This window comes from Diadema antillarum, unplaced genomic scaffold (assembly GCF_040938485.1).
Source record: "Diadema antillarum isolate AM-2024a unplaced genomic scaffold, OU_Dant_1.0 seq00001224_RagTag, whole genome shotgun sequence".
NCBI classification, from domain to species: Eukaryota; Metazoa; Echinodermata; class Echinoidea; order Diadematoida; family Diadematidae; genus Diadema; species Diadema antillarum.
The window spans coordinates 142,074-164,503 of record NW_027272014.1 but is presented as its reverse complement, the minus strand read 5'-3'; the positions used below and the strand labels follow the sequence as shown (position 1 = coordinate 164,503).

The 22,430-nt window shown below is 40.0% G+C and overlaps 1 protein-coding gene across 1 annotated transcript in view; it reads left to right on the top strand.

Moving 5' to 3' along the window:
- The window catches only part of LOC139744977 (dimethylglycine dehydrogenase, mitochondrial-like), a 62,823-nt gene extending 41,063 nt beyond the window's left edge, over positions 1-21,760 (top strand). Inside the window, exons 7-14 of the mRNA XM_071655386.1 lie at positions 13,530-13,728; positions 15,141-15,415; positions 16,485-16,705; positions 17,142-17,272; positions 18,061-18,278; positions 18,962-19,119; positions 20,293-20,487; positions 21,398-21,760. Of these exons, the coding sequence (XP_071511487.1) occupies positions 13,530-13,728; positions 15,141-15,415; positions 16,485-16,705; positions 17,142-17,272; positions 18,061-18,278; positions 18,962-19,119; positions 20,293-20,487; positions 21,398-21,607 (1,607 nt within the window). The 3' untranslated portion in view covers positions 21,608-21,760. The remainder of the gene's footprint in view (positions 1-13,529; positions 13,729-15,140; positions 15,416-16,484; positions 16,706-17,141; positions 17,273-18,060; positions 18,279-18,961; positions 19,120-20,292; positions 20,488-21,397) is intronic.
- Positions 21,761-22,430: the final 670 nt, after the last annotated feature.

The following is a 22,430-nucleotide window of genomic DNA, read 5'->3' as shown; positions in this document are numbered from 1 at the left end:
ATCTTAACCCTATTCTAACTGGACTATTTGAGACCAAGTTTTTACTTAGGGGGGGGGGGTCAATTTGACCCCCCCCCCCTTCAGATCTCGGCTGCTGATGGCGCAATTGCCGCAAAAATTTGCCTGAACATAGAGCCGGATGTCACCTACAAGATTACACAGTCATACAATCCAAAAATATTGATTTTCTATTTTTAGTAAATTAATTATGCAAATGTATGCATGAAATCATATTCTCCCCTGTAACTCCTTTAAAAAGACTTAAGGATTTCTAAATTTTTGTGTCAGAATTCCTCAAGACACATTAAACAATTTTCCTGTAAAAAAAATAGCATAATCAGTTTCTTTTGTTTTTATTGTTTTGTTAATTTCTTATGTATGTCATTGTTTCTTCAACCCTTTGTTTTCTATTGTTTTTTCCCAAAATTTATTGCAGGCACTCTCTCAAGCTTATCTACATTAGAATTTATTAATTTCAATGATTTAAAGTTGAAATAATCTAATTTATGTCAATTTAACAAAAAAACACAATTTGCATTGGATTTGCACACGATATCATGAATTAGAGCCGTTTTCGGGTTGACATGCATATGCAAAACATTACGTAACATGAGAACGAAGTACCCGGACGTCACAAATTTGGTCTCAAAATATGCAGGAGACTTCAATGAAAAAAGTCATGAAACGATGCGGCAAAATCTTTGCGCGTTGCGGAATCGTGGCGCGAAACGTCGAGGGGGGGGGGGGCCCCCAGTTAGAATAGGGTTAATGATTTTCCAATCTGTACAGTAAATAATGCTATTTTTAGCATCATTGTGATCGGGTAAAATGGTGCCACATAACATATTCTTCCTTTTTTTCCCATGGTTGTGCACTAGTAACCATGCCAACTGCCAATTCATGCACAGAAAAGTAATATTAGTACTTTTTGATTTCATGTAATAAAATGGTTGTGTGCTGTTTTCATGCATGCACTATTTTACACATTTCTTAGGCATGCGTGTACATTTGGGAGCAAAATTTGACAATTTTCACAGGCGTACCAGAGCTATGTTTTGGCTTTAACCCTACCAAGTCTCGCTCCCCACCAACCCATCTCACACTCACCCGCCCTGCAATCATTTTCTCATGCCTCCCAGAAGGAAAGAAAGGATACAAGTTGTTAAAAAGCAGTAGGTAGATCAATAATAAACATTGGATGAGATGCCCCCTTATGCTGAACTAGGTAAAGTAAATTTTGTTTCCGTTATTCTTTTTGTTGACCAAACACAATCAGTGGTTCTCAACCCTTTTTAACCTGAGATCCACTTTGGCTCCTGAAAGTTTTTTTTTTTTTTTTGAGGCCATTAGATAGACAAACACTCTTTTTAAAATTTTTTTGGCCGACATTTTGGCCCACCTGAGAGAGCTTCGCCGCCCACTGGTTGTGAAGCGGGGGGAGAGGATACCTACATGGCTATATCTTACAGCTATTTTACTTTTTACTAAAATAATCCAAAGAGGTCTGTAAACATTCTGCCATCTACTCAGTCATGTCAGTCACACAATTTTTACCTCCGCCAAGGGAGGAGGTTATGTTTTCATTACCGTTGGTTTGTTTGTTTGTTTGTTTGTTTGTTTGTCTGTGTGCAAAATAACTCAAAAAGTGGTGAACGGATTTGGATGAAACTAACAGGAAAGGTTGAGAATGACACAAGTAACAAATGATGAAATTTTGGTAGTGATCCAAGAATTTTTTTGGTATTTATGAAAGATTTTTGATATTTTGACAGGTAGGGTCAATGAACTTGGAAGTTCAAGCTGCGCATTTTTGAGGTTTCCAAACGTGCACTTAAGTGCGTGCTCTAGTTTCTGCTAGGGCGAGGTGTGCCACGCAGCTGAGAGTTTATGATGTAACAAAGGCTTATATATTGGGAAATCGAGCAATTCTTCAGCATGTATACCTATGGCTGGAAATCACCGATCTCTATGGAAGAACCCAAAGAGCCTCTCCCCAGTGGTGGAGAGGAGAAAAATCTCTTTTGGAAGAGCAAGATCATCAGTGGAAAGTAGCTGCTTGGCGGAGGTCTGCGCTGTCAGAGTGCTTTTCTAGTTCTAGATACATTCACCTTTGACCCAAATTTGGGCAAAAATGTTCAATGCAATATCTTGCAAGACCATCATCCGTAACACATTGATCAGAAAATGCAAGTATAACTGTATTTTAAGTGTGTGCCATATTGTGCAATTTCTTATTCTAAAATGAAAAAAGCACTATGGGAGGTATCCGAGTTGAGAAACTTTAATAGTATCAATAGCTGCGTTCAGACGAAGGCAGTTTTGGTCGGAGTAACTTTGGAGGAAGGGTCAGGGGAAGCTTGGTCGGAGGAAGGTCAGAGGAAAGGTAGGAGTAGTGCCCGTCTGAACAAGGTCATGGTAACGTCCTCCGGTCAGGGGAACTTACCATGACCTCTTCCTCTGACCAAGATACTTCTGAGTTTTCTCAGCAGTATCTCGCTACCATGACTAGCTGGTCAGAGCGTGGACCTACAATGTTGTAGGTCCATGGTCAGAGTAAATTGCCTGTGTGGATAAGCCCTCAGAGTATCTATGACCTTTACATACCTTACGACCTAGATAAAACTTCCGAGGTCAAATCTCAATGTAGACATTTTGCTAGTACACGTGCGCGTGCGGTACAATTCTAACCTAGCTGATTGCGACGAGGAAGCTATCGCTCAGAAATTCTCATCAAGAAGAATGGAGAAGACAAATCGTATAGTATGGCGATGTGCGCGGCGCTACCACTTGGGCAAGTCCAGCGTCACTGACATTACATTTCAGACATTTTTAGCTCACCTGAGCCAAAGGCTCAAGTGAGCTATTGCGATCGCCCTTCGTCCGGCGTCCGTCGTGCGTCGTGCGTCGTGTGTCGTCCGTCGTCCGTCGTCCGTCGTCCGTCGTCCGTCGTGCGTCGTGCGTAAACTTTTTACATTTTCATCTTCTTCTTGAAAACCCCATGACCGATTTTCATCAAACTTGGCAGGTAGCATCCCTAGGGGGTTAGGAACTCAATTTGTTAAAATGGGCACCATGCCCCACCCAGGGGGCCCCCAGGGGGGCCCAAACCCCCCAAAATTAAGGAATCTGTAAAAATCTTCTTCTCTAGAACCAGAAGTGATAGAGCTAAGTTAATACTATGAGTTAGTACATTGATGACTGTAGTTTCAAGTTTGTTCATGGCAGAATCAGGGGTGCCCCCCTTGGGACCCAGGGGAGGGGGGTGGGGAAGGGTTCTAATGGGGCCTAAATTGTACATTTTCATCTTCTTCTTGAGAACTTCATGACCCATTTTCACCAAACTTGGCAGGTAGCATCCCTAGGGGGTTAGGAACTCCATTTGTTAAAATGGGCACCATGACCCACCCAGGGGGCCCCCAGGGGGCCCAAACCCCCCAAAATTAAGGAATCCGCAAAAATCTTCTTCTCTAGAACCAGAAGTGATAGAGCTAGGTTAATACTATGAGTTAGCACATTGATGACTGTAGTTTCAAGTTTGTTCATGGCAGAATCAGGGGTGCCCCCCTTGGGACCCGGGGGGGGGGGGGGGGGGGGGGGGGTGAGGAGGGGTCCTAATGGGGCCTAAATTGTACATTTTTATCTTCTTCTTGAGAACCCCATGACCCATTTTCACCAAACTTGGCAGGTAGCATCCCTAGGGGGTTAGGATCTCAATTTGTTAAAATGGGCACCATGCCCCGCCCAGGGGGCCCCCAGGGGGCCCAAACCCCCCAAATGAAGGAATCTTTAAAAATCTTCTCTAGAATCAGAAGTTATAGAGCTGAGATAATACTATGAGTGAGTACATTAATGACTGTAGTTTCAAGTTTGTTCATAGGAGATCCAGGGGTGCCCCTCTTGGGGGTAGGGGGGGGGGGTGGTTGGAAGGGTCCAAATGGGGGCCTGAATTGTACATTTTCATCTTCTTCCTGAAAACCTCATGATGGATTTTTGTCAAACTTGGCAGGTAGCATCCCTAGGTGGTCAGGATCTCAATTTATCAAACTGGGCACCATGCCCCACCCAGAGGGCCCCAGGGGGCCCCAATTCCCCCAAATTAAGGAATCTTGAAAAAATTGGGCCCTTATTGTACATTTTCATCTTCCACTTGAGAATGCCTCGTCAAATTTTGGTAGAGCTGTGAATAATTTAGATTAGTGACTGCGTAAAAGGTGAACTTGCGATACTCAGGTGAGCGCTAGACCCGCGGGTCTCTTGTTTGACATGTCTATGAGGTTAGTTTTAAAAGAGAAAACATTTATTTGAAGCTAATACTTGGTGATCACACACCACTCATCTAGATAAAACAACACTGTGAATATAAGAAAAAAATATACAATCGTTGTTTAATTATGCCAGAAAATGTTGTGCGTCACGGACATTACATTTTTTGGACACAACCCTTTACATGCCAAAAAATAGTTTACAAACTCTGTGAGTTTAATCATCTTAATAAGACATTATTCCTTTACAATGAATGTTTTGATATTGCTGTATCATATTTCAAACAAATTTAAATTAAAAAGTGTTTCAAATAACAATGATGGAAAGAAATCTGGCGTCACGGACATTACATTTTGAGCGTCACGGACATTACATTTTGAGCGTCACGGACATTACACTTTTGTCCATTTATTAAAAACTGAAATTATGGTTAGTGAAAAACTATTTTTTCTACTTTTTCTGAAGCAAAAGGACTGTAGGGTACATAAAGATACTTTTTAGTCCATTCTGTGAAATAAACAATGTTTTTCAGTTTCCATGGCAACAATAAACAACTAAATATTATTTAATAAAAGTATATAGATATGGTAAAATGAAAGTACTTTCACAATTTAGACTATTCTACATGGTATGTCTTCTACAATCATCTAAGAATACATAAACACTGTCATTGAAGCAATCCCTAAAACTTAAACTGAAAAGAAAACTCAAAGAGAAAAGTCTTAAAATGTCACAGACATTACAATCTTATGCACTTTGAAAATATATGAAATATCAGTCAGTTACTTAATACTTTCTTTTTCTTTTGTTTTCATTTTTTCTCATTTTTTAAACATACAATGCCATGAAATAAATCTTGTCAACTTTAGACAATTTCTCTGAAATATTTATCTCTTCTCTTTTCATCTTCCAAGGTAAAAATAAACATGTTATATGAGTGATGCAATGTAATAATACAAAAATGAAATGATATCAAACAATGGCTCAATATTGACAAATGAAACAATCGAAAAAGTAAATCATAACAAGGAGAATACATAATCAGTAATATTGATATTTATCTCTGATATTTGAATGATATTGATGGTACAACTTTTTTAGGAACAAGCCTATCGATGTTACAGATATTACACCATTGATGAACCTTGAACATAATAAGTGATTAACTTTTTGTTTAGTTTTTTCTGCTGACATCTTTTTTGTATGAGCTAGCTTTACAACATATAGCATTTCTTTGATACATGATTTTCTTTAATAAGTGGCAATAATAAACATGAATGTACAATCATGGTACAATACAGGCTAATTTAAGTGGTTCATTATACCACAAAATTAAGTACAGTTAAGAGAACACATAACCAAAGCAAAAAATGCCTAGATGCAATTCTTCTACAGGGTAGATTGTGAGCTACTGCTACTGCTATTTTGTAAAAAAGTTTAAGTTATTCAGCTTCAAAGTTTTGTTTAAAGGAACATATATTTAGATTGTCCATTGTTAGAGAAGACAGACACTCAATAATCTGTGTCTTCTCGATGAAAGACTCTCCTTCATTGCTATAGACGAACAGATTAGATGTACCCTGTCTTTTCATGAATGTAACAGTACATCCATCTCCATGAACTGCAGTGATTTGAGCTACAAAATATTTCACTGACTTTTTGGTTAAGAACATGACTCAAACGAACGACCCAACTGCAGGTTGGTGAGATAATGAAAGTAGAAACAAGGGTAAAGATTTGATGAACAAGGTATTACCCCCCCCCCCACACACACACACACACACATACCTGCCCCCCCCCCCCCCATATACATGCCCCACCCCCACCCCCCACACACACACACCCACACACACATTCACACTAACAAAGAAAGATTACAGGCACTATTAGAAAACTTCATCATTATTTACAGGTATTTCTAGATTTTTCATACTTCGTAATGTCCGTGACGTCTATGGGATTTATAACATTGTAATGTCCGTGACGCATTTTACTGGAAAAGTATTCATGTGTTTCAAAATTCGATTGATAGTCTTGTGTAAAAGATTGATTAATAATCAGAAAATATTGTTTAATTACAAAATTTCAGCATTTTTAAAAAACTGTTTCTAAATTTTTGATACTTAGTAATGTCTGTGACGTCTATGGGATTTATAACATTGTAATGTCCGTGACGCATTTTACTGGAAAAGTATTCGTGTGTTTCAAAATTTAATTTGTAATCTTGTGTAACATCATATTCTAGCTTTGCAAACCAAATTTTAACTTACTTGGATCAATTTTAATCTCTGTACAAAAACTTTTATACCTAAAACGTCACGGACATTACACTTTCAAAAAGGTAGAAATCACCAAATTTCAATACGCTGTGATTTTCTTAATATAATATATTTTTGAAAAATTCTTTCTGTTTCATTTAGTGCATTCCATGGACAGTAGAAAAAAAAATAAAATGCAGCCAAGATGGGCTTAAACATTGTAATTTTTCTCTCATTAATAAAATGTGTGCAAAATAGTGCTTTTGAGCTCTACATTCAAAATGAAGCTAAATTTAGTTTGACATGGTGAAAAAATCAATTTCGCTAGATTTTCCCCAAATTTTCTTTATATTCATCTAAATATAGGCTTTTCTGAATACTTTGAACATAAATTCAGTTAAAGTCTGTGAAATTTATTTTTTCACCCTGAGGTAACTTTTTTCATGGACTTGCCCACTTCCGGAAGTTACACTGATCCTTCATGATGATCTCTGCAAAATGTATTAATTTGAATTTTAATTGCTGTGCCATAAAATTACTCCGACTAGAAATACATCTGAACATGGCTTTTGTATTCCACTTAATAATTTTTCTCAAGTTATTTGAGGTGCAGACATGAATAATCCAAGACAACACATGCAGGGACATTATAGAGAAGGAGTGGAATATCTTCCCAATTCGTGCAAATTTATGCAAAAGTTCTTTAGTATATGAGAAGTGAATGACTAGCATTCCACTAGCTGTGATGTTCCGTGCTGCAAGCTGCTCTTCCATAGAATTTCAACATGGAGACCAAAGAAGAAGTTGATGATTTTAACAATTTTATGCTGTATTTCTTTCCGATAAAATATGTTACGGAATAAATCCTTTCAGTTTTTCTTCGTATCCTTTTGTTATCTATACTCAAAGGCTGTAAAAAGGAATATTAGTATCTGATATAAAGTTAACATATATCAACTATCTTGCACACATTTGTGTGTGTATATTATATATATATATATATATATATGTATATATATACACACACAGATATATATTTGTTTGTTTGTTTGTTTTTTGGCCAGGTTAAGTAGCTGAATATAAAATCTTTGGGATTCTGTGATTGGCTGATGCCTGTTTCTGCATGTTTAGCATTTTACAGTTACATAACTACAGTGTAGTGTAATTTTTTAATGATATTTGTTCATATGTCCTGTTTTCTACACTTTAAATAATTGCTCCCAAAAATGTTAAAAGGGACAGCAAACTGCAGATTAACTTGGTTTGTTGGGAATGAGGAAAGGTATGCTTACAAGAATGTTGTCTTTTGTCAAAACAATGTATGAACACCTGCTATACAGAGTGCATAAATTCTCAGCTGCATGGAGCATGGGTACAAAGTAGAGACTATTGTTTCTATTCCTTTTCTAACACATCCCTGGTGCATGTAACATTCTATGCACCATTCATCAAATAGTGCTTTCTTTCTGTAAACTGATCAGATTTGTACAGCTGGTTTTCACATTTCCTCCACATTGCTTGAATGTGTCACATGCTCTGCACACTCAGCTGACTGATTAAATTCACCAAGGAAGTTATGTTTTTGTTAGCATTGGTTTGTCTGTCTGTCTGTCTGTTTGCAAAATAACTCAAAAAGTCCTGAACAGACTTTAGGCGTTTTCACATCAGCCCGATGTTTCGAGCGCTATTTTCTGACTTGGGAAATTAACCCGATCATGAAATAGCACGCTATTTGATAATGTGATCACAAATTAATGCGCTAGTTTTAAAGCTCTGATCAAGAAAATTTCTCGAGTCCAACTCAGGAAATTTCCGAAATAGCAGAATAATTAATGCGAACTAGCGCGCTATTTGATAATGTTCAGGCTGATGTGAATAGGAAATGAAATAGCGAGCTTGGATTTTTAGCTCACCTGAGCCAAAGGCTCAAGTGAGCTATTGCGATCGCCCTTCGTCCGGCGTCCGTCGTGCGTCGTGCGTCGTGCGTCGTGCGTCGTGCGTCGTCCGTCGTCCGTCGTCCGTCGTCCGTCGTCCGTCGTCCGTCGTCCGTCGTCCGTCGTCCGTCGTGCGTAAACTTTTTACATTTTCATCTTCTTCTTGAAAACCCCAAGACCGATTTTCATCAAACTTGGCAGGTAGCATCCCTAGGGGGTTAGGAACTCAATTTGTTAAAATGGGCACCATGCCCCACCCAGGGGGGCCCCAGGGGGGCCCAAACCCCCCAAAATTAAGGAATCTGTAAAAATCTTCTTCTCTAGAACCAGAAGTGATAGAGCTAAGTTAATACTATGAGTTAGTACATTGATGACTGTAGTTTCAAGTTTGTTCATGGCAGAATCAGGGGTGCCCCCCTTGGGACCCAGGGGAGGGGGGTGGGGAGGGGTTCTAATGGGGCCTATATTGTACATTTTCATCTTCTTCTTAAGAATCCCATGACCCATTTTCACCAAACTTGGCAGCTAGCATCCCTAGGGGGTTAGGAACCCAATTTGTTAAAATGGGCACCATGCCCCACCCAGGGGGCCCCAGGGGGCCCAAACCCCCCAAAATTAAGGAATCTGTAAAAATCTTCTTCTCTAGAACCAGAAGTGATAGAGCTAAGTTAATACTATGAGTTAGTACATTGATGACTGTAGTTTCAAGTTTGTTCATGGCAGAATCAGGGGTGCCCCCCTTGGGACCCAGGGGAGGGGGTGGGGAGGGGTTCTAATGGGGCCTATATTGTACATTTTCATCTTCTTCTTAAGAATCCCATGACCCATTTTCACCAAACTTGGCAGCTAGCATCCCTAGGGGGTTAGGAACCCAATTTGTTAAAATGGGCACCATGCCCCACCCAGGGGGCCCCAGGGGGCCCAAACCCCCCAAAATTAAGGAATCTGTAAAAATCTTCTTCTCTAGAACCATAAGTGATAGAGCTAAGTTAATACTATGAGTTTGTACATTAATGACTGTAGTTTCAAGTTTGTTCATGGCAGAATCAGGGGTGCCCCCCTTGGGACCCAGGGGAGGGGGGTGAGGAGGGATCCTAATGGGGCCTAAATTGTACATTTTTATCTTCTTGAGAACCCCATGACCCATTTTCACCAAACTTGGCAGGTAGCATCCCTAAGGGGTTAGGATCTCAATTTGTTAAAATGGGCACCATGCCCCACCCAGGGGGCCCCCGGGGGGCCCACACCCCCAAAATGAAGGAATCTTTTAAAATCTTCTCTAGTATCAGAAGTTATAGAGCTAAGATAATACTATGAGTGAGTACATTAATGACTGTAGTTTCAAGTTTGTTCATAGGAGATCCAGGGGTGCCCCTCGGGGAGGGGGGGGGGTGGTTGGGAAGGTCCAAATGGGGGCCTGAATTGTACATTTTCATCTTCTTCCTGAAAACCTCATGATGGATTTTCGTCAAACTTGGCAAGTAGCATCCCTAGGGGATCAGGATCACAATTTATCAAAATGAGCACCATGCCCCACCCAGAGGGCCCCAGGGGGCCCCAATCCCCCCAAATTAAGGAATCTTTAAAAAAAATGGGACCTTATTGTACATTTTCATCTTCTACTTGAGAGTGCCTGGTCAAATTTTGGTAGAGCTGTGAATAATTTAGATTAGTGACTGCGTGAAAGGTGAACTTGCGATACTCAGGTGAGCGCTAGACCCGCGGGTCTCTTGTTATGGAGCTGATGTGAAAATGCCTTTAGATGAAATTTTCAGGAAAAGTTTTTAATGACACTAGGAACAGGTGATTGAGATTCAGTAGTGAACTGGATCACTGTTTGGTTCCAGAACTTTTCTTTTAATTATTTGAAGGATTCCTTATCATTTGGAATTTAAAAAAGCACTTGGAGAATGCAGACCTCTTCCAATTTAAGCAACTCAATTTCACGCATATACACATGGCCCGATAAAGAAAATACAAAGAAAATTCAACATATTTTCACTTTTCTAGCATAATGAAAGAACATTTGACTTGCCTCTTTCAGAAAGCAGGCAAGGGGAATAATTATACCCTAACACATGTCAGTAATAAGCTAATGGAATGTGCATATTTTATGAAAATTGAAATTTTGTGGAATTCTCCTTATATTTTCTTTAGATTGTTGTCCAGAATGGCCACATGAAGGGTTTATTAGTAGTCTTCTTATCTCACGTCTAGCAATGACAGCATGGAAGGTCTTTAGATTTATAACTTTTGAATCATTCACTCGATTTTCCTCAAACTTTCACTGATGTGTTCTACCAGAATTGCTGCTTTTACTCAATCCTAGTTGTGGTTTCCTCTAAAAGATACACTGTATGTTTACATACTCAGAGGAATATGTTTCATCCTAAATGAGGGTAGACAAAAGTAAGTAGATCAAGTCAGCCTCAAAAAACACAAAAATAAAAACCTTGCAGGTAGGAATTTGTATTTTCTTGGGACACTCCCGTGTTATCTCGACTATCTAATTCCTGTTCCGCAGACAGGAAGAGATGAGACACCTTCTCTTATCAAATACCGCAGGATGGCAGTCAATCCATTCTTTCTGACAGTCACGAATCTTGGGAATGATCTTGACTGGACACAGGTCAATGCAGATATACAAACACTTTGACCCTGTTAATACAGTGAGTGAAAAGGCCGGGCTCGGCCGCATCCGAGCCTGGCCTTCATTTCACTGTAAACGCAAACTGGGCCAAATGCGGTACCAAATTGCGACCGGCGCACTCCAAATAATAGTCATTGGTTTACAAGCAGAGGGCCACTACGACAAAATATTGAAAGGTTTGAATTAATAGCCTGGGCCGAGCACAGCACTGTAAACTGACGAAATGGCAGGGCCGAGTACCGCAATCGAGGCCGGACTCGGCCACAGCTCAGCCCAGCCCTGCACTGTAAACGGGTCTTATATGGTCACTTTCGCTTCATTGTTCTGTAACAAAGGGCTTTGCCCTTTCATTAGTGTAACAAGACAAGTGTCATCATGAAGCTATTGTATAGCTCCTTGGTTATATCATTATTACCAGTTTTTGTCACAACCTGTGAGTCTTAGAGGCCAATTTCAGTGCTGACTTTAGTTTTAAAGGGATGGTATGGTATTGGATCAGATGAGGATTCAGCTTTTAACTTTATGCGAGATACTTAGAAACCGCTGTATGAAATGTCAAAGAGCATACATTTCTACGAGGAATTTATTGTAAAGTTTATAATAAATGCATGTTGCAGCAAAATCAAACCGTTGCTGTGAAGAGTTCTTCAGTCAGTCGTCCATTTTTCTTCTGAACACAAATTTGTGATGCTTTAGTGGTGTACATTTTATTCCTGCAGTTCATGATGGGATCATTTTTTTTCTTTTTAACATAACACAGGCAGGGCTTCTTGCATAAGTGCAGGAAAGTGTGATGATTTAGCTCAGTTGGTATTGCATTTGCTTCCAGATCTGAAGGACCTGGTTCAATTCCAGAGATTAACTGAGCAGTGTTGGGTGTAATCATAATGTCCCCACTCTTTCTCTCTCCCTCTCTGTCTCTCTTTCTTTCCTCTCTCTTCCGGCATGACAGCGACTTAGCGTATTGACCGATTCGGGTTTGTTGAGGGCAGCAGACATTTTGAGGCACTGGGCGCAGCCATGAGGTGTCTTAGCCGACCCCCCTCCTTTCCCCCACCCCACAGGCAACATGTTTATCGCGCACTTGTAACAAAGGTTCGCGCGCTAAGCAAGCGTTCACGCACTCAGTACAACACGCCCATTGGCTAAAACAACCATGCATCAGTTTTTCATTCCACGCGCGGAAGGGGGTGGGGGAGAGGGGAGGGGGGGTCGGCTAAGACACCGCGTAATGGCGCTGCCCATGCCAAAAATACACATAGCGCGTCACAAAATCGGTCAATAGGGATTTGTTCAGGGTTTTTGTTTCGGATTAGTTTGGTTAGTTATAGGTCTTTTTGTCTTAGTTTCTTTGTTTCATCCATTTTCAATGTATATCAGTCCATTGATCATATAATTTCTTGTATTATGTGTGGGGGGAATGCACCCTACAAGCCTAGCTTTTTAGCATTCCTCCCCATTTCCACCATTTTCGTATACTTTACCATTCTTCTGTAAACTTATCCTTTATTTTGTATTATGATGAAATCTATGTACTTGTATTCAATTTCTGTAATATATGTATATGTTTCTGTTGGAAATGAAAATAAATGAATGAAAAAAAAAAGAGGCTCGGATGGGACATAAAATTGAGGTTATGTGTGTGAAAGAGTCACAGCTTATGCACTTTAAAGTCCCTGCTTTGCTTGAATTTATTCATCATAAACAGCTCATTAAGAGCAGGGTGCATATCAAAACCGGCGAAGTGGTGCCACCTTACATCCACCTGGACTACATGGAAGACCAGCTATCGCAGCTAGCCATCTTCTCAGATGGAAAAATTAAACAAATGAAAAAACACAGATCTAAGGATTTTCAATCCCACCCCCACCTCCAATCTACACCCAAACTTTATGACTTGTACATCTTTAAAATTGTTTGACAATATAGTTTGTCAAAAATATATTTTGTATAATGTATTTCAAAACATTGTTTGATGGAAATGAATTAAATTTGAATTCAAATTGAATTGAAAACTGCATTTCACTGTAGCTCTAACTTTTAATACATCATGTTTGGTTAATGACTTGGGAAGAAATTAAATTTGAAATCTTACCAGATGAAAGAAAGTCAGTGATGATGGACTGCCTTTCAATGACAAGGAATGCTGAGTATCACTTCTAAACCAGATTAGGCACTTGATGTCATAGAGAGAAACACAGCATGGTATATGCCTTACCCATTCCATACAGGAACCTGGTGGCCTGTGTATTAAGTCTGTGGGCATTTCAGAATTCAGTATGGAACAGGTTCACTGCATGCTCAAGGGTGGAACAAGTAGGCTACCTTTGTGAAACAAGATGACTCTTATGCTTTTCATTTCTCACCCTCCCTTCCCTTTCTCCCTCTCACATTTCCTATCCCTCTCTCTGACAATGATGGCAGGCTTTGGCAAGGAGCTGTTCGAGAGCGACTTGGACCGGTTGCAGGAGCACGTGGAAGCTGCCATGGAGATGTTCCCCTGCTTCGCCACGGGCAACATCCAGAGTGTAGTGTCCGGCCCCATCCCGTACACCCCAGACATTGTATCTCTGATTGGACCCTCTCGCGGCCTAAAGAACTTCTGGATGGCAGCTCCCTTCTCGTATGTTGATCATTTTTTACAGTAAAAATTGTGATACTTCATTCACATTGCAACAAAGCTTGCCAGGTTCTGCAATCATAATGTGCATTAGGCTCGGCAGTCCACTGCCATGTGGTCTGTGATCAGTGCACATGGTCATGCCATACTTGTAGACAAGGATGCAAAGTTCAGCCAGATCTGGGCCCCATTTCATAAACAATGTTAGGATGGCAACTCTTGCTGGAATGGCAACTTCCAATAGCAACAGCCAATCAGGAAGCTGGATATTTGTCGTTACAATGACAATTGCCATTCCAGCAAGAGTTGCTATCATAACAACTTTTTATGAAGTGGGGCCGGGGTCTCATAGTGGCTTCAGGTACACACCTTGCCTCATGAAAGTATATGCTCATTGATCAAAGGAACTGGGTGCCAGTAATAACCCTGTAGGGAATTACAATATCTTTAAATCAGTGAGGTATGAAATTCAACCAGAACAGTCCAGTTAGAAAAGGAAGATTGAGAGGGCTTGGCAGTCATAAGTTAAAGATAGTGAAAGTCATGTTATTGGATATTGCTCCAGATTAAGGGGCCCAGAAGTCCAAATGCATGTTGATTTGTGTTGATTTATGATACCCTCAACATCACTTTTGCTGTGAAACGAATATCTAGAAACATTCCATATATTTTGAACAATTTTTTCTTCTATTTTTCTTCAGATTACTTGGGAATGCCCACAAAATATCCTTCCAAACCAATATTCCTCAGATGACCTCATCTGTCAATCATTGCCAGAGTACTGAAACGTTTAACAAAAGACATTGGAATGCACCTTCCCCTCGACTCAGCATAACTTGCTTGTTCCCTCACCATGTCTTTTGTTAGTCACATTAATATCACACTAGAAACATGCAAGTTATGCTGAGTCGAGGGGAAGGTGCATTCCAATGTCTTTTGTTAAACATTTCAGTTCTTTAGCAATGATTGATAGATGAGGTCATCTGAGGAATATTGGTTTGGAAGGATTTTTTTTGTGGGCGTTCCCAAGTAATCTGAAGAAAAATAGAAGAAAAAATTGTAAAAAAAATATGGAATGTTTCTAGATATTCGTTTCACCGCAAAAGTGATGTTGAGGGTATCATAAATCAACATAAATCAGCATGCATTTGAATTTCAGGGCCCCTTTTTAAAGTACTTGAAGACATTGTACCTCTTTAGATTCTTTAGGCCTTATTATTGTATTCAGTCAGGATTTGTATTGCTTTTTTTTTTGCTCATAGTGCAGAGTATTCCATGTCATGAAAACGAAACCAACAATTTTTTTTTTCTAAACAGTTGACAATAAATATCCAGTAGTAATTCCTTCCAAATTTCCATGCTCTCCTTGTAATATTTCATTATGCTGTGTGGTCTCGATCATTGCTCCTCCTCAGATATGGTATCGTACATTCTGGAGGAGTAGGGAGGTACCTTAAGGATTGGATTATGGATGGGGAGCCCCCCTATGACCTCATAGAAGCCGATCCGGACCGGTATGGCAAGTGGTGCACACTGGATTACCAGCGTGTGAAAGTCTCCGAGTCGTATGGTATGAACAATGCTGTAGCCTTCCCCAAAGAAGAGCGCTTCGCTGGACGGCCGACAACGCGCATGTCTGGCGCCTACGGGCTGATGAAGGAACGAGGGGCCCAGTTTGGTTTCCATGCTGGTACGTCCTTTTCTTTGTGGATTGAGAGTGTATTGCCCTCATTTGTCTCTCCTCAAAAACTGGTTGGTGTTCAGGCAGCTGGAGGGCTTATTATAACTACCACTTCATCAACATGAATCATACGTAGCGTTCAGAGTTTTCAGGTGATGGGTCAAAAGTGATGGGAAAGCAATTCAAGGTTCAAACTTTCATTATGACAGATTCTTGTGCCCTTATGTTTTATCTGCCAGTACTGAAAACTCAGTGTGAAGAAAGGAGTTCAGTCCCTAAAATCATAGCTTTCTATGTCAATTATTTTTTAAGGCATGAATATTTTTTTTTCTTCAAACCATAGCTTTCGTGTTTTGCTTTGCTCCTACTCTGGCAGCTTGAGACGCTGGTATTCTTGAAAGGCATATATGCTAATAAGCCATAGCTCCTGACCTATAATCCTTCTCATTAGAGAACAAAAGACTGGCACACAGTCTGGTGAGAAACTTCAAAATTGTATAAATCTGATGAGCTGAGCAGTATTTGGCTAAGATCTGTTTGTATGGGTCTAGCTGTTTCATACGATGGAGTAAACTGAACTAGAACAACAGTTTGTTCAACTGGAATTGCCAATTTTCCCTTGAATAGGCCTATAAGAGGCTGTATGAAGCCCATATGGGCGAGACAGAAACTAGTTTCCTTAAAATTGTGATAACAAATTGTGCAACAATCAACTTGACTATCTACTAATTCGCCCAATATATGAGGTTTTGCCAGTTTCCTTATTCAAAGACGTTGATTTTCATATATGTTGTTTCAAAATCTCCTGGACTCAGCAAAATTTTCATTTTCCCTGACTTATGACTCATTTTGACAGAGCATGCCACATAGTCATTCCCCTTTTCTGTACCTGGTATTCTTCATTAGTGCAGTATATGTCGGGCATTGAGAATGTGCCCAGTCATATGGCGAGAAAGATTGTGAGGGGTAGTACAACAAACATGGATGGGATTGAGTGTGGTTGTGGGGCGGAGGAGGGTGTCTCAACATTTTTATGTTGGATAGGAGCGACTAATCCAAGGTCATCTCATCTTACCAGGTTGGGAGCAACCTCACTGGTTTGCCCTGGATGGGGATGAGGCTGGATATCGACCCAGCTTTCGCCGAACCAACTGGCACAGCCCCGTTCAGCGAGAGTATGAGACCGTCATGGATCGAGCTGGGGTCATCGACCTAACTCCTTTCGCCAAGTTTGAGATCAGTGGTTCAGATGCAACCAAACTCCTAGACCTTGTCCTGGCCAACAGACTACCTTCAGCAGTAAGACATTTTTAGGGAATGTGAGCATACAAGAAGTGATGTATACAGTGTGGAGATGGTGTTTTCTGCAAATGCAGGAGATGATTGCTGAGATGCATTCCATATCATTCATCCAGGAAAAGAAAGGAATCTTACGAGTGCAGTTAAGTGTAGCTTTTAAAATTCATAAAATGACATACAAATGTTCTTATAAACTGACATCTTGTGTTGGCTGGCTGTTCCAACTGCATACACCGTAGATTTGCACTATGTAGCTGATGTTAGAGAGAAATGGTAATGTCAAATATACGGAAGAGTTATTTTTATAATTCTGGTGCATTGCTATTTATACTACTTTGAGTGACTTGTGAGTTTTCATTTCCACTTTTTGTTTGTTGTTATATTTTGCTTTACTACAGCGAGTTCCAATGTTCGATATTGATTTTTGTGTATTCAGATTGGTGGCTGTGTGGTAGGTCACATGCTGACCCCAAGGGGCAAAGTTTACGCAGAGATCACGGTCACGAAGACCGGCGAGAACCAGTTCTTCTGCATCACAGGTTCTGGCTCTGAGAATCATGACTTGAGGTGAGTACTGTCATGGCGGGTTGATGAATGATTGGTTGCTTAGAAAGCGTGGATGATGGAGATGTGCATATTACACAGGATTATGTGCATTGTATACAGTCTCGGAAGAGGGGGCATTGTTGGAGTGCTGTGGTATGAACTCTGGGCTTGGTAATGAGAGATTCACGGTTCACATCCTACCTGTGCCCACATCTTTAGACAATTTACTACATGTCCCTCTTGGGGTCTAGGGCAATTACCACCTGGGCAATTACCCTGGACCCTTCCCCTGGCCCTAATCCCAATCCGAATCCTGAACCTAATCCTATCCCTAATCCAAACTCCTAACCCTAAACCTAACCCTAACCCTAATCTTTACTCTAACCTTAACACTATAACCAGTATTTAACCGGGGGGTAATTGCCCTCTAGGGGTAATTGCGCGGATATGCCCTCTTGAGATGTTGTTTCTATTTCTTTATTCGAATAAGATATTGTACGGTATCAAAGAAATATACAGTACCAAGAAATGGAGGATTGCCCTCTCAGCCTTTTTCCTACAGAATACAACTTCTTCCACTGGGTCTCAAATTTGCCATAAAAAGTATTAACACTGCATATGCAAACATGAAAGAAAAAAAAATAATAACTCCGTGGAAACATTTGCATCTAAAAGACAAGGAGACTGTCATCCATAAATGGAAGACCTTGCATCCCTGTCACTATTAAAGTAAGTCATGCCAAAGGTGACCAAGTGTACCTATCCATCAAGTGCCTAGTATTGCTGTTTTTACTATGTTGTTGTGATAGATGGATGGAGCAGAAGGCATATGAAAATAACCTGGACGTCAGCTTCGTGAATGTGACTGAGGAGCAAGGCTGCCTAGGTCTGGCCGGTCCATCGTCCCGTGACATTCTGGCTTCCCTGACCGATGCAGACGTGAGCGAGGAAGGGTTCAAGTTCATGACAGCCAAGAATATAGTGATCGGTGGTGTCAAGTGCATGGCATTGAGAATCACGTATACAGGTGGGCCTGCTGTTTTGGTTGAGTATTGGTCAGATAGTGTCCAGTTTTCATATACTTGTATGACACATGCTACCAAAATGACATGAAATGCATCAGGAATAATGGGATATTTTCAAACGGATTCTTGCAAACTTTTACAGTCATAAGAAGTTTATTTTTGTCTCAGGTCTACCCTTGCTATGCTGTTAAAATGAAGTAAAATCAGAGGCTGCAAATTTATTTTCAAACTTTTTAAAGCGTGGGAACTACCTCTATCATCATGATGATACTGTGAAAGAAAAATCAGGTGCCCAACACACCATGATTTGCTTAGTCAAAGCTTTGCTTGTACATTTTTGCATATTATGGAATGTGTTTGTCCGATTTGAGGATCTCTGGTGGATTAATTTTACATTGGTTGGTATTGGGGTAATTGGAGTTGTTTGAAATCATTGGTCTTTGTCTGAAACATACTAGTTATGCATCTGCCTGCCTTGTTAGAACATGCCAAAGATTTCATGCTTTCTAGCTTCCCTGATGGTTTACTGAAGTCTTGATATATCTAAAATTGGAATTTGGAAGTGAAGCCTGGAAATTTTGAATGTTTATCATGAATTTTCTCGAAAATGGACAATGCCATCTTTCAAGTGTCCAGGGAGACACATTTTGTTTATTCAACGTATTTCCTTGTTACTTAATCTTAGGTGAGCTTGGCTGGGAAATCTACCATGCCCGTTCAGACACAGCAGACTTGTACAAGGCCTTGCTAACTGCAGGAAAGGAGTACGGCATTGGTGACTTTGGGACATACGTCATGAATGTATTGCGGATTGAGAAGGGCTTCCGCGCCTGGGGTGCAGAGGTAAATGAAAGTTTTGTTAGGTTGGGTCATGGTACATGAAAAATATGAGTTACAGTGCTGCTGCAGTACGAAGATCGAGAGCTTCGGACAGAACTTGTGGAATAGGTCCTGTGTGAGCAGTGTTGTGTGTCATTGCAATGTATAATAATATGAACTGTTTGAGTATATGCAGTAGTTATAATCAGACAAACAAGGTACCTAGTAGTCAAAATTCAAAGCAAGAGGCTGGTTTTCCAAGTGAGCCTGTTGAAAATATCACCAGTTTGAGGTAAAATTGTATTGCACATTCAAAGCAGCGTTTGGAAACATATCAAAAGTATTGAAAACACAAAATGTACTTTCAAGTAATAGTCAGACAGAAAAGAAAAGAAAATTAAAAGTTCTGTTTTGAAGAAAAGCTAGCACCCATTCAACATTTACTCAATAACCGTGTTCATGCTCCAAAGAGTAAAGGTATGTCCATTATCTTTCATCGCAACATTCTAATTTCTTCGAGTATTCTGTCCTTGAATTTTGCCCATATTTTACATGTGTTTCCACTTGTGGCATATAGATATTGATAGTGTGTACAGCAAAAAGTATTTAAAAAAAATCAGTAAATAAATCAAACCCTAAAATTTACACGGGCACTTGCAATTATGAGTGTTTTACCACCCAGCTAATAGTTGTCAATTTGTTTCAGCACTTGGGTTGGAAGGATAGCTGTGGTGAGTTAACTCACCTTGGTAAATAGGCTGACAGACATGGGTGATGAGAGAGGGGGTACACTCCATCATTGGGATGAGCCTTTTAAAAAATGTGTGGATCAAAGTCTCAATTTTGAAATTTTCCTAGAAATTTGTTTCTGGGGTAGTTTAATGAAAACTGAGTTTACTGAGAATAGAACAGATAAGAACAGACAATCCACCTTACACATAACAATCATGGGAATCTATCAAAGGATGTCCCAATTAAGCATGTGCAATAATAGTCCTCTTATGGTTTGGAGAAACCAGGCCAGGTTTTGGGGGACTTGAATGAAAGAATTGCTGGCTTCAACATATCAGTTAAACTCTAATAGAGTCACAATATCTGCCTTTCTGTAGTGATGTAGTGATGAGTTTGATGCCGTGAAGCAGCGAGTTTGATATACCTTATTAAAGAGTGGGATTTTTGTACACCCTCCTTCCCCAGATGTTGGTTGACAACAACCCTATTGAGGCAGGCCTTTCCCCATTCGTCAAGATGAAGAAAGAAGCCAACTTTATTGGGAAAGATGCGGTTCGCAAGATCAAGAAGGATGGCCTAAGTAGGAAGGTCACACTTTTGAAGGTCGATGCCGAGGACGTTGACCCAGAAGGAAATGAAACGATTTGGCAAGATGGGAAGGTGAGGCGTCAGTAAATTCTTTCATGTTATCATCTTCCAACCTAAAATCACAAGTAATAATATGAAATGAAAGGAATATTTTGCACTATTTGATTCTTTTAATGACCTGTTTGATTCATTTATTTTTCTTTCTGTATTGTACGCTGGGCCAGGATCAGTGCACTTCACTTTTTGTGATTTGGCTATAAAGTAACATATTTCTCTACACAATGTAACATCTCCAAAATGTGCATTTTTACACAAGAAATACCACTCATAACGGCATCACAAAGCATATTCTTTGTATAATAGCATTTCTGACCATTTTTTGATGTACTGTACCAATGAATGGTTAGGCACATATCAGCGTCTGTTGTTCAGCTCAAGTGTAACAGGAGAATGATGTCACAGCTCGATTATGAATAAAGATGATCTGGAGGATTTTTATTAGAGGTGAGGTGTACAAGGGACAGAAAAAAACAAATAGTGAAAAAAAAATGTTAAAGATTGATGATGCATATTGTCATGGAAGTATTTAGTGATTTTGTTGTGTACAGACCAAAATACATCCATAGTAGAAAACATACACTTGGATTGTAGGGAGCTCCTAAACATGCCATCAAAGGTTTGAAAGAATTCACCTTGTAGAAATAGATAGCAAAGAACATAATCCATGCGTTGTAGGATGATTTGCAGCCTTTAAAAACCAATCTGGACCAGCCCCCTGGTAATTCAAATAACATTGCAAATACTGTAAACCTTGTTAAGTTGCTGCTAAAGATCTAGATAGTGAAATGCAGGCTGCAAAGTTGAATTAAAATGGCAGCTGAAGTTTTGCCTTGACACTGGGGTCAACAGAAAGTTACTGGTCACTGGACTGACACTGCAGTGATGTGCCAAAGCAACCAAGATCATTTTGCTTTCTCACCAGGTCATAGGGAACACCACATCCGGCTGCTTCAGCTACCACTTGAACCAACCCATCGCCTATGCCTACCTCCCCATGCATCTACAGGAAGTAGGGTCAAAGGTCGAGGTGGAATTGCTGGGCAAGAAGTGGCCAGCAACAGTAATGAAAGAGCCTCTTGTGTTGACTGAGCCTGCTCGCAGGAAAACAGGAGTGCTAGAGGCCAGGGGATGATTTATGGACCTTTCTCTTAACGTCGGTGTTTTTTTACCTTACAGTCAACTCAGTGTGTCGAGCTACATATAACTCAATTACAAAACTGAATATGAAATATGTTGTATTTTTACTTGTTGCCTTATGGGATGAGACACGTGAAATAATGTACAGTACTGACAATCAAAAACATAAGAGTAATCAGGAAGGTAGCATTAAAGAAATCATGTGTTTGGACAGTAATTCAGTGCACTTTGATTCGAATTGAATGATTTCAAAGTTACTTTTCTGAGGGATTTTTTTTCTTTCCCTTTGCTGAATATTATCCTCAACATTCCTGGCTGCCGTAGAGTAAGAGCAAAAAAGGGAGGCTGGTAAGATTTGTCACATGATGCTAGGGACTTCCTCAAATCAATGAAAGTACGGACAGTTAAGCTGGGATGATGTGGAGGAATCAGTGGTGAATGAGACACTTCAGACAACATTAGTATACGCAGTATTGATTCTCTATCAAATACCTTTGTTTTTTTGTGGCTGTTGTGTTGGGGTTAACCGTTTCACTTCCTAGTCAACTGACATATCGTGATACCTGCTTCTGATGTCGTACTGCTTTTGCTTTTTGCGGGCTGGCTCACGCTATACCATCCTGTGCAGTTGTCTTCTATATGATAAACTCTGGAGGTGTTTCTCTATTCTTTGGCAGAAGTTTGGTGCTCTTTATGACAAAGAAAATGAAGGATGTATTGAGTACATGTGATTTGCCTGTATTTGAGGCTCTATAGTAGCTAGCATGATGGTACAGAATATGAATACATGTAATATCATTATTTGTGATGACGTATAT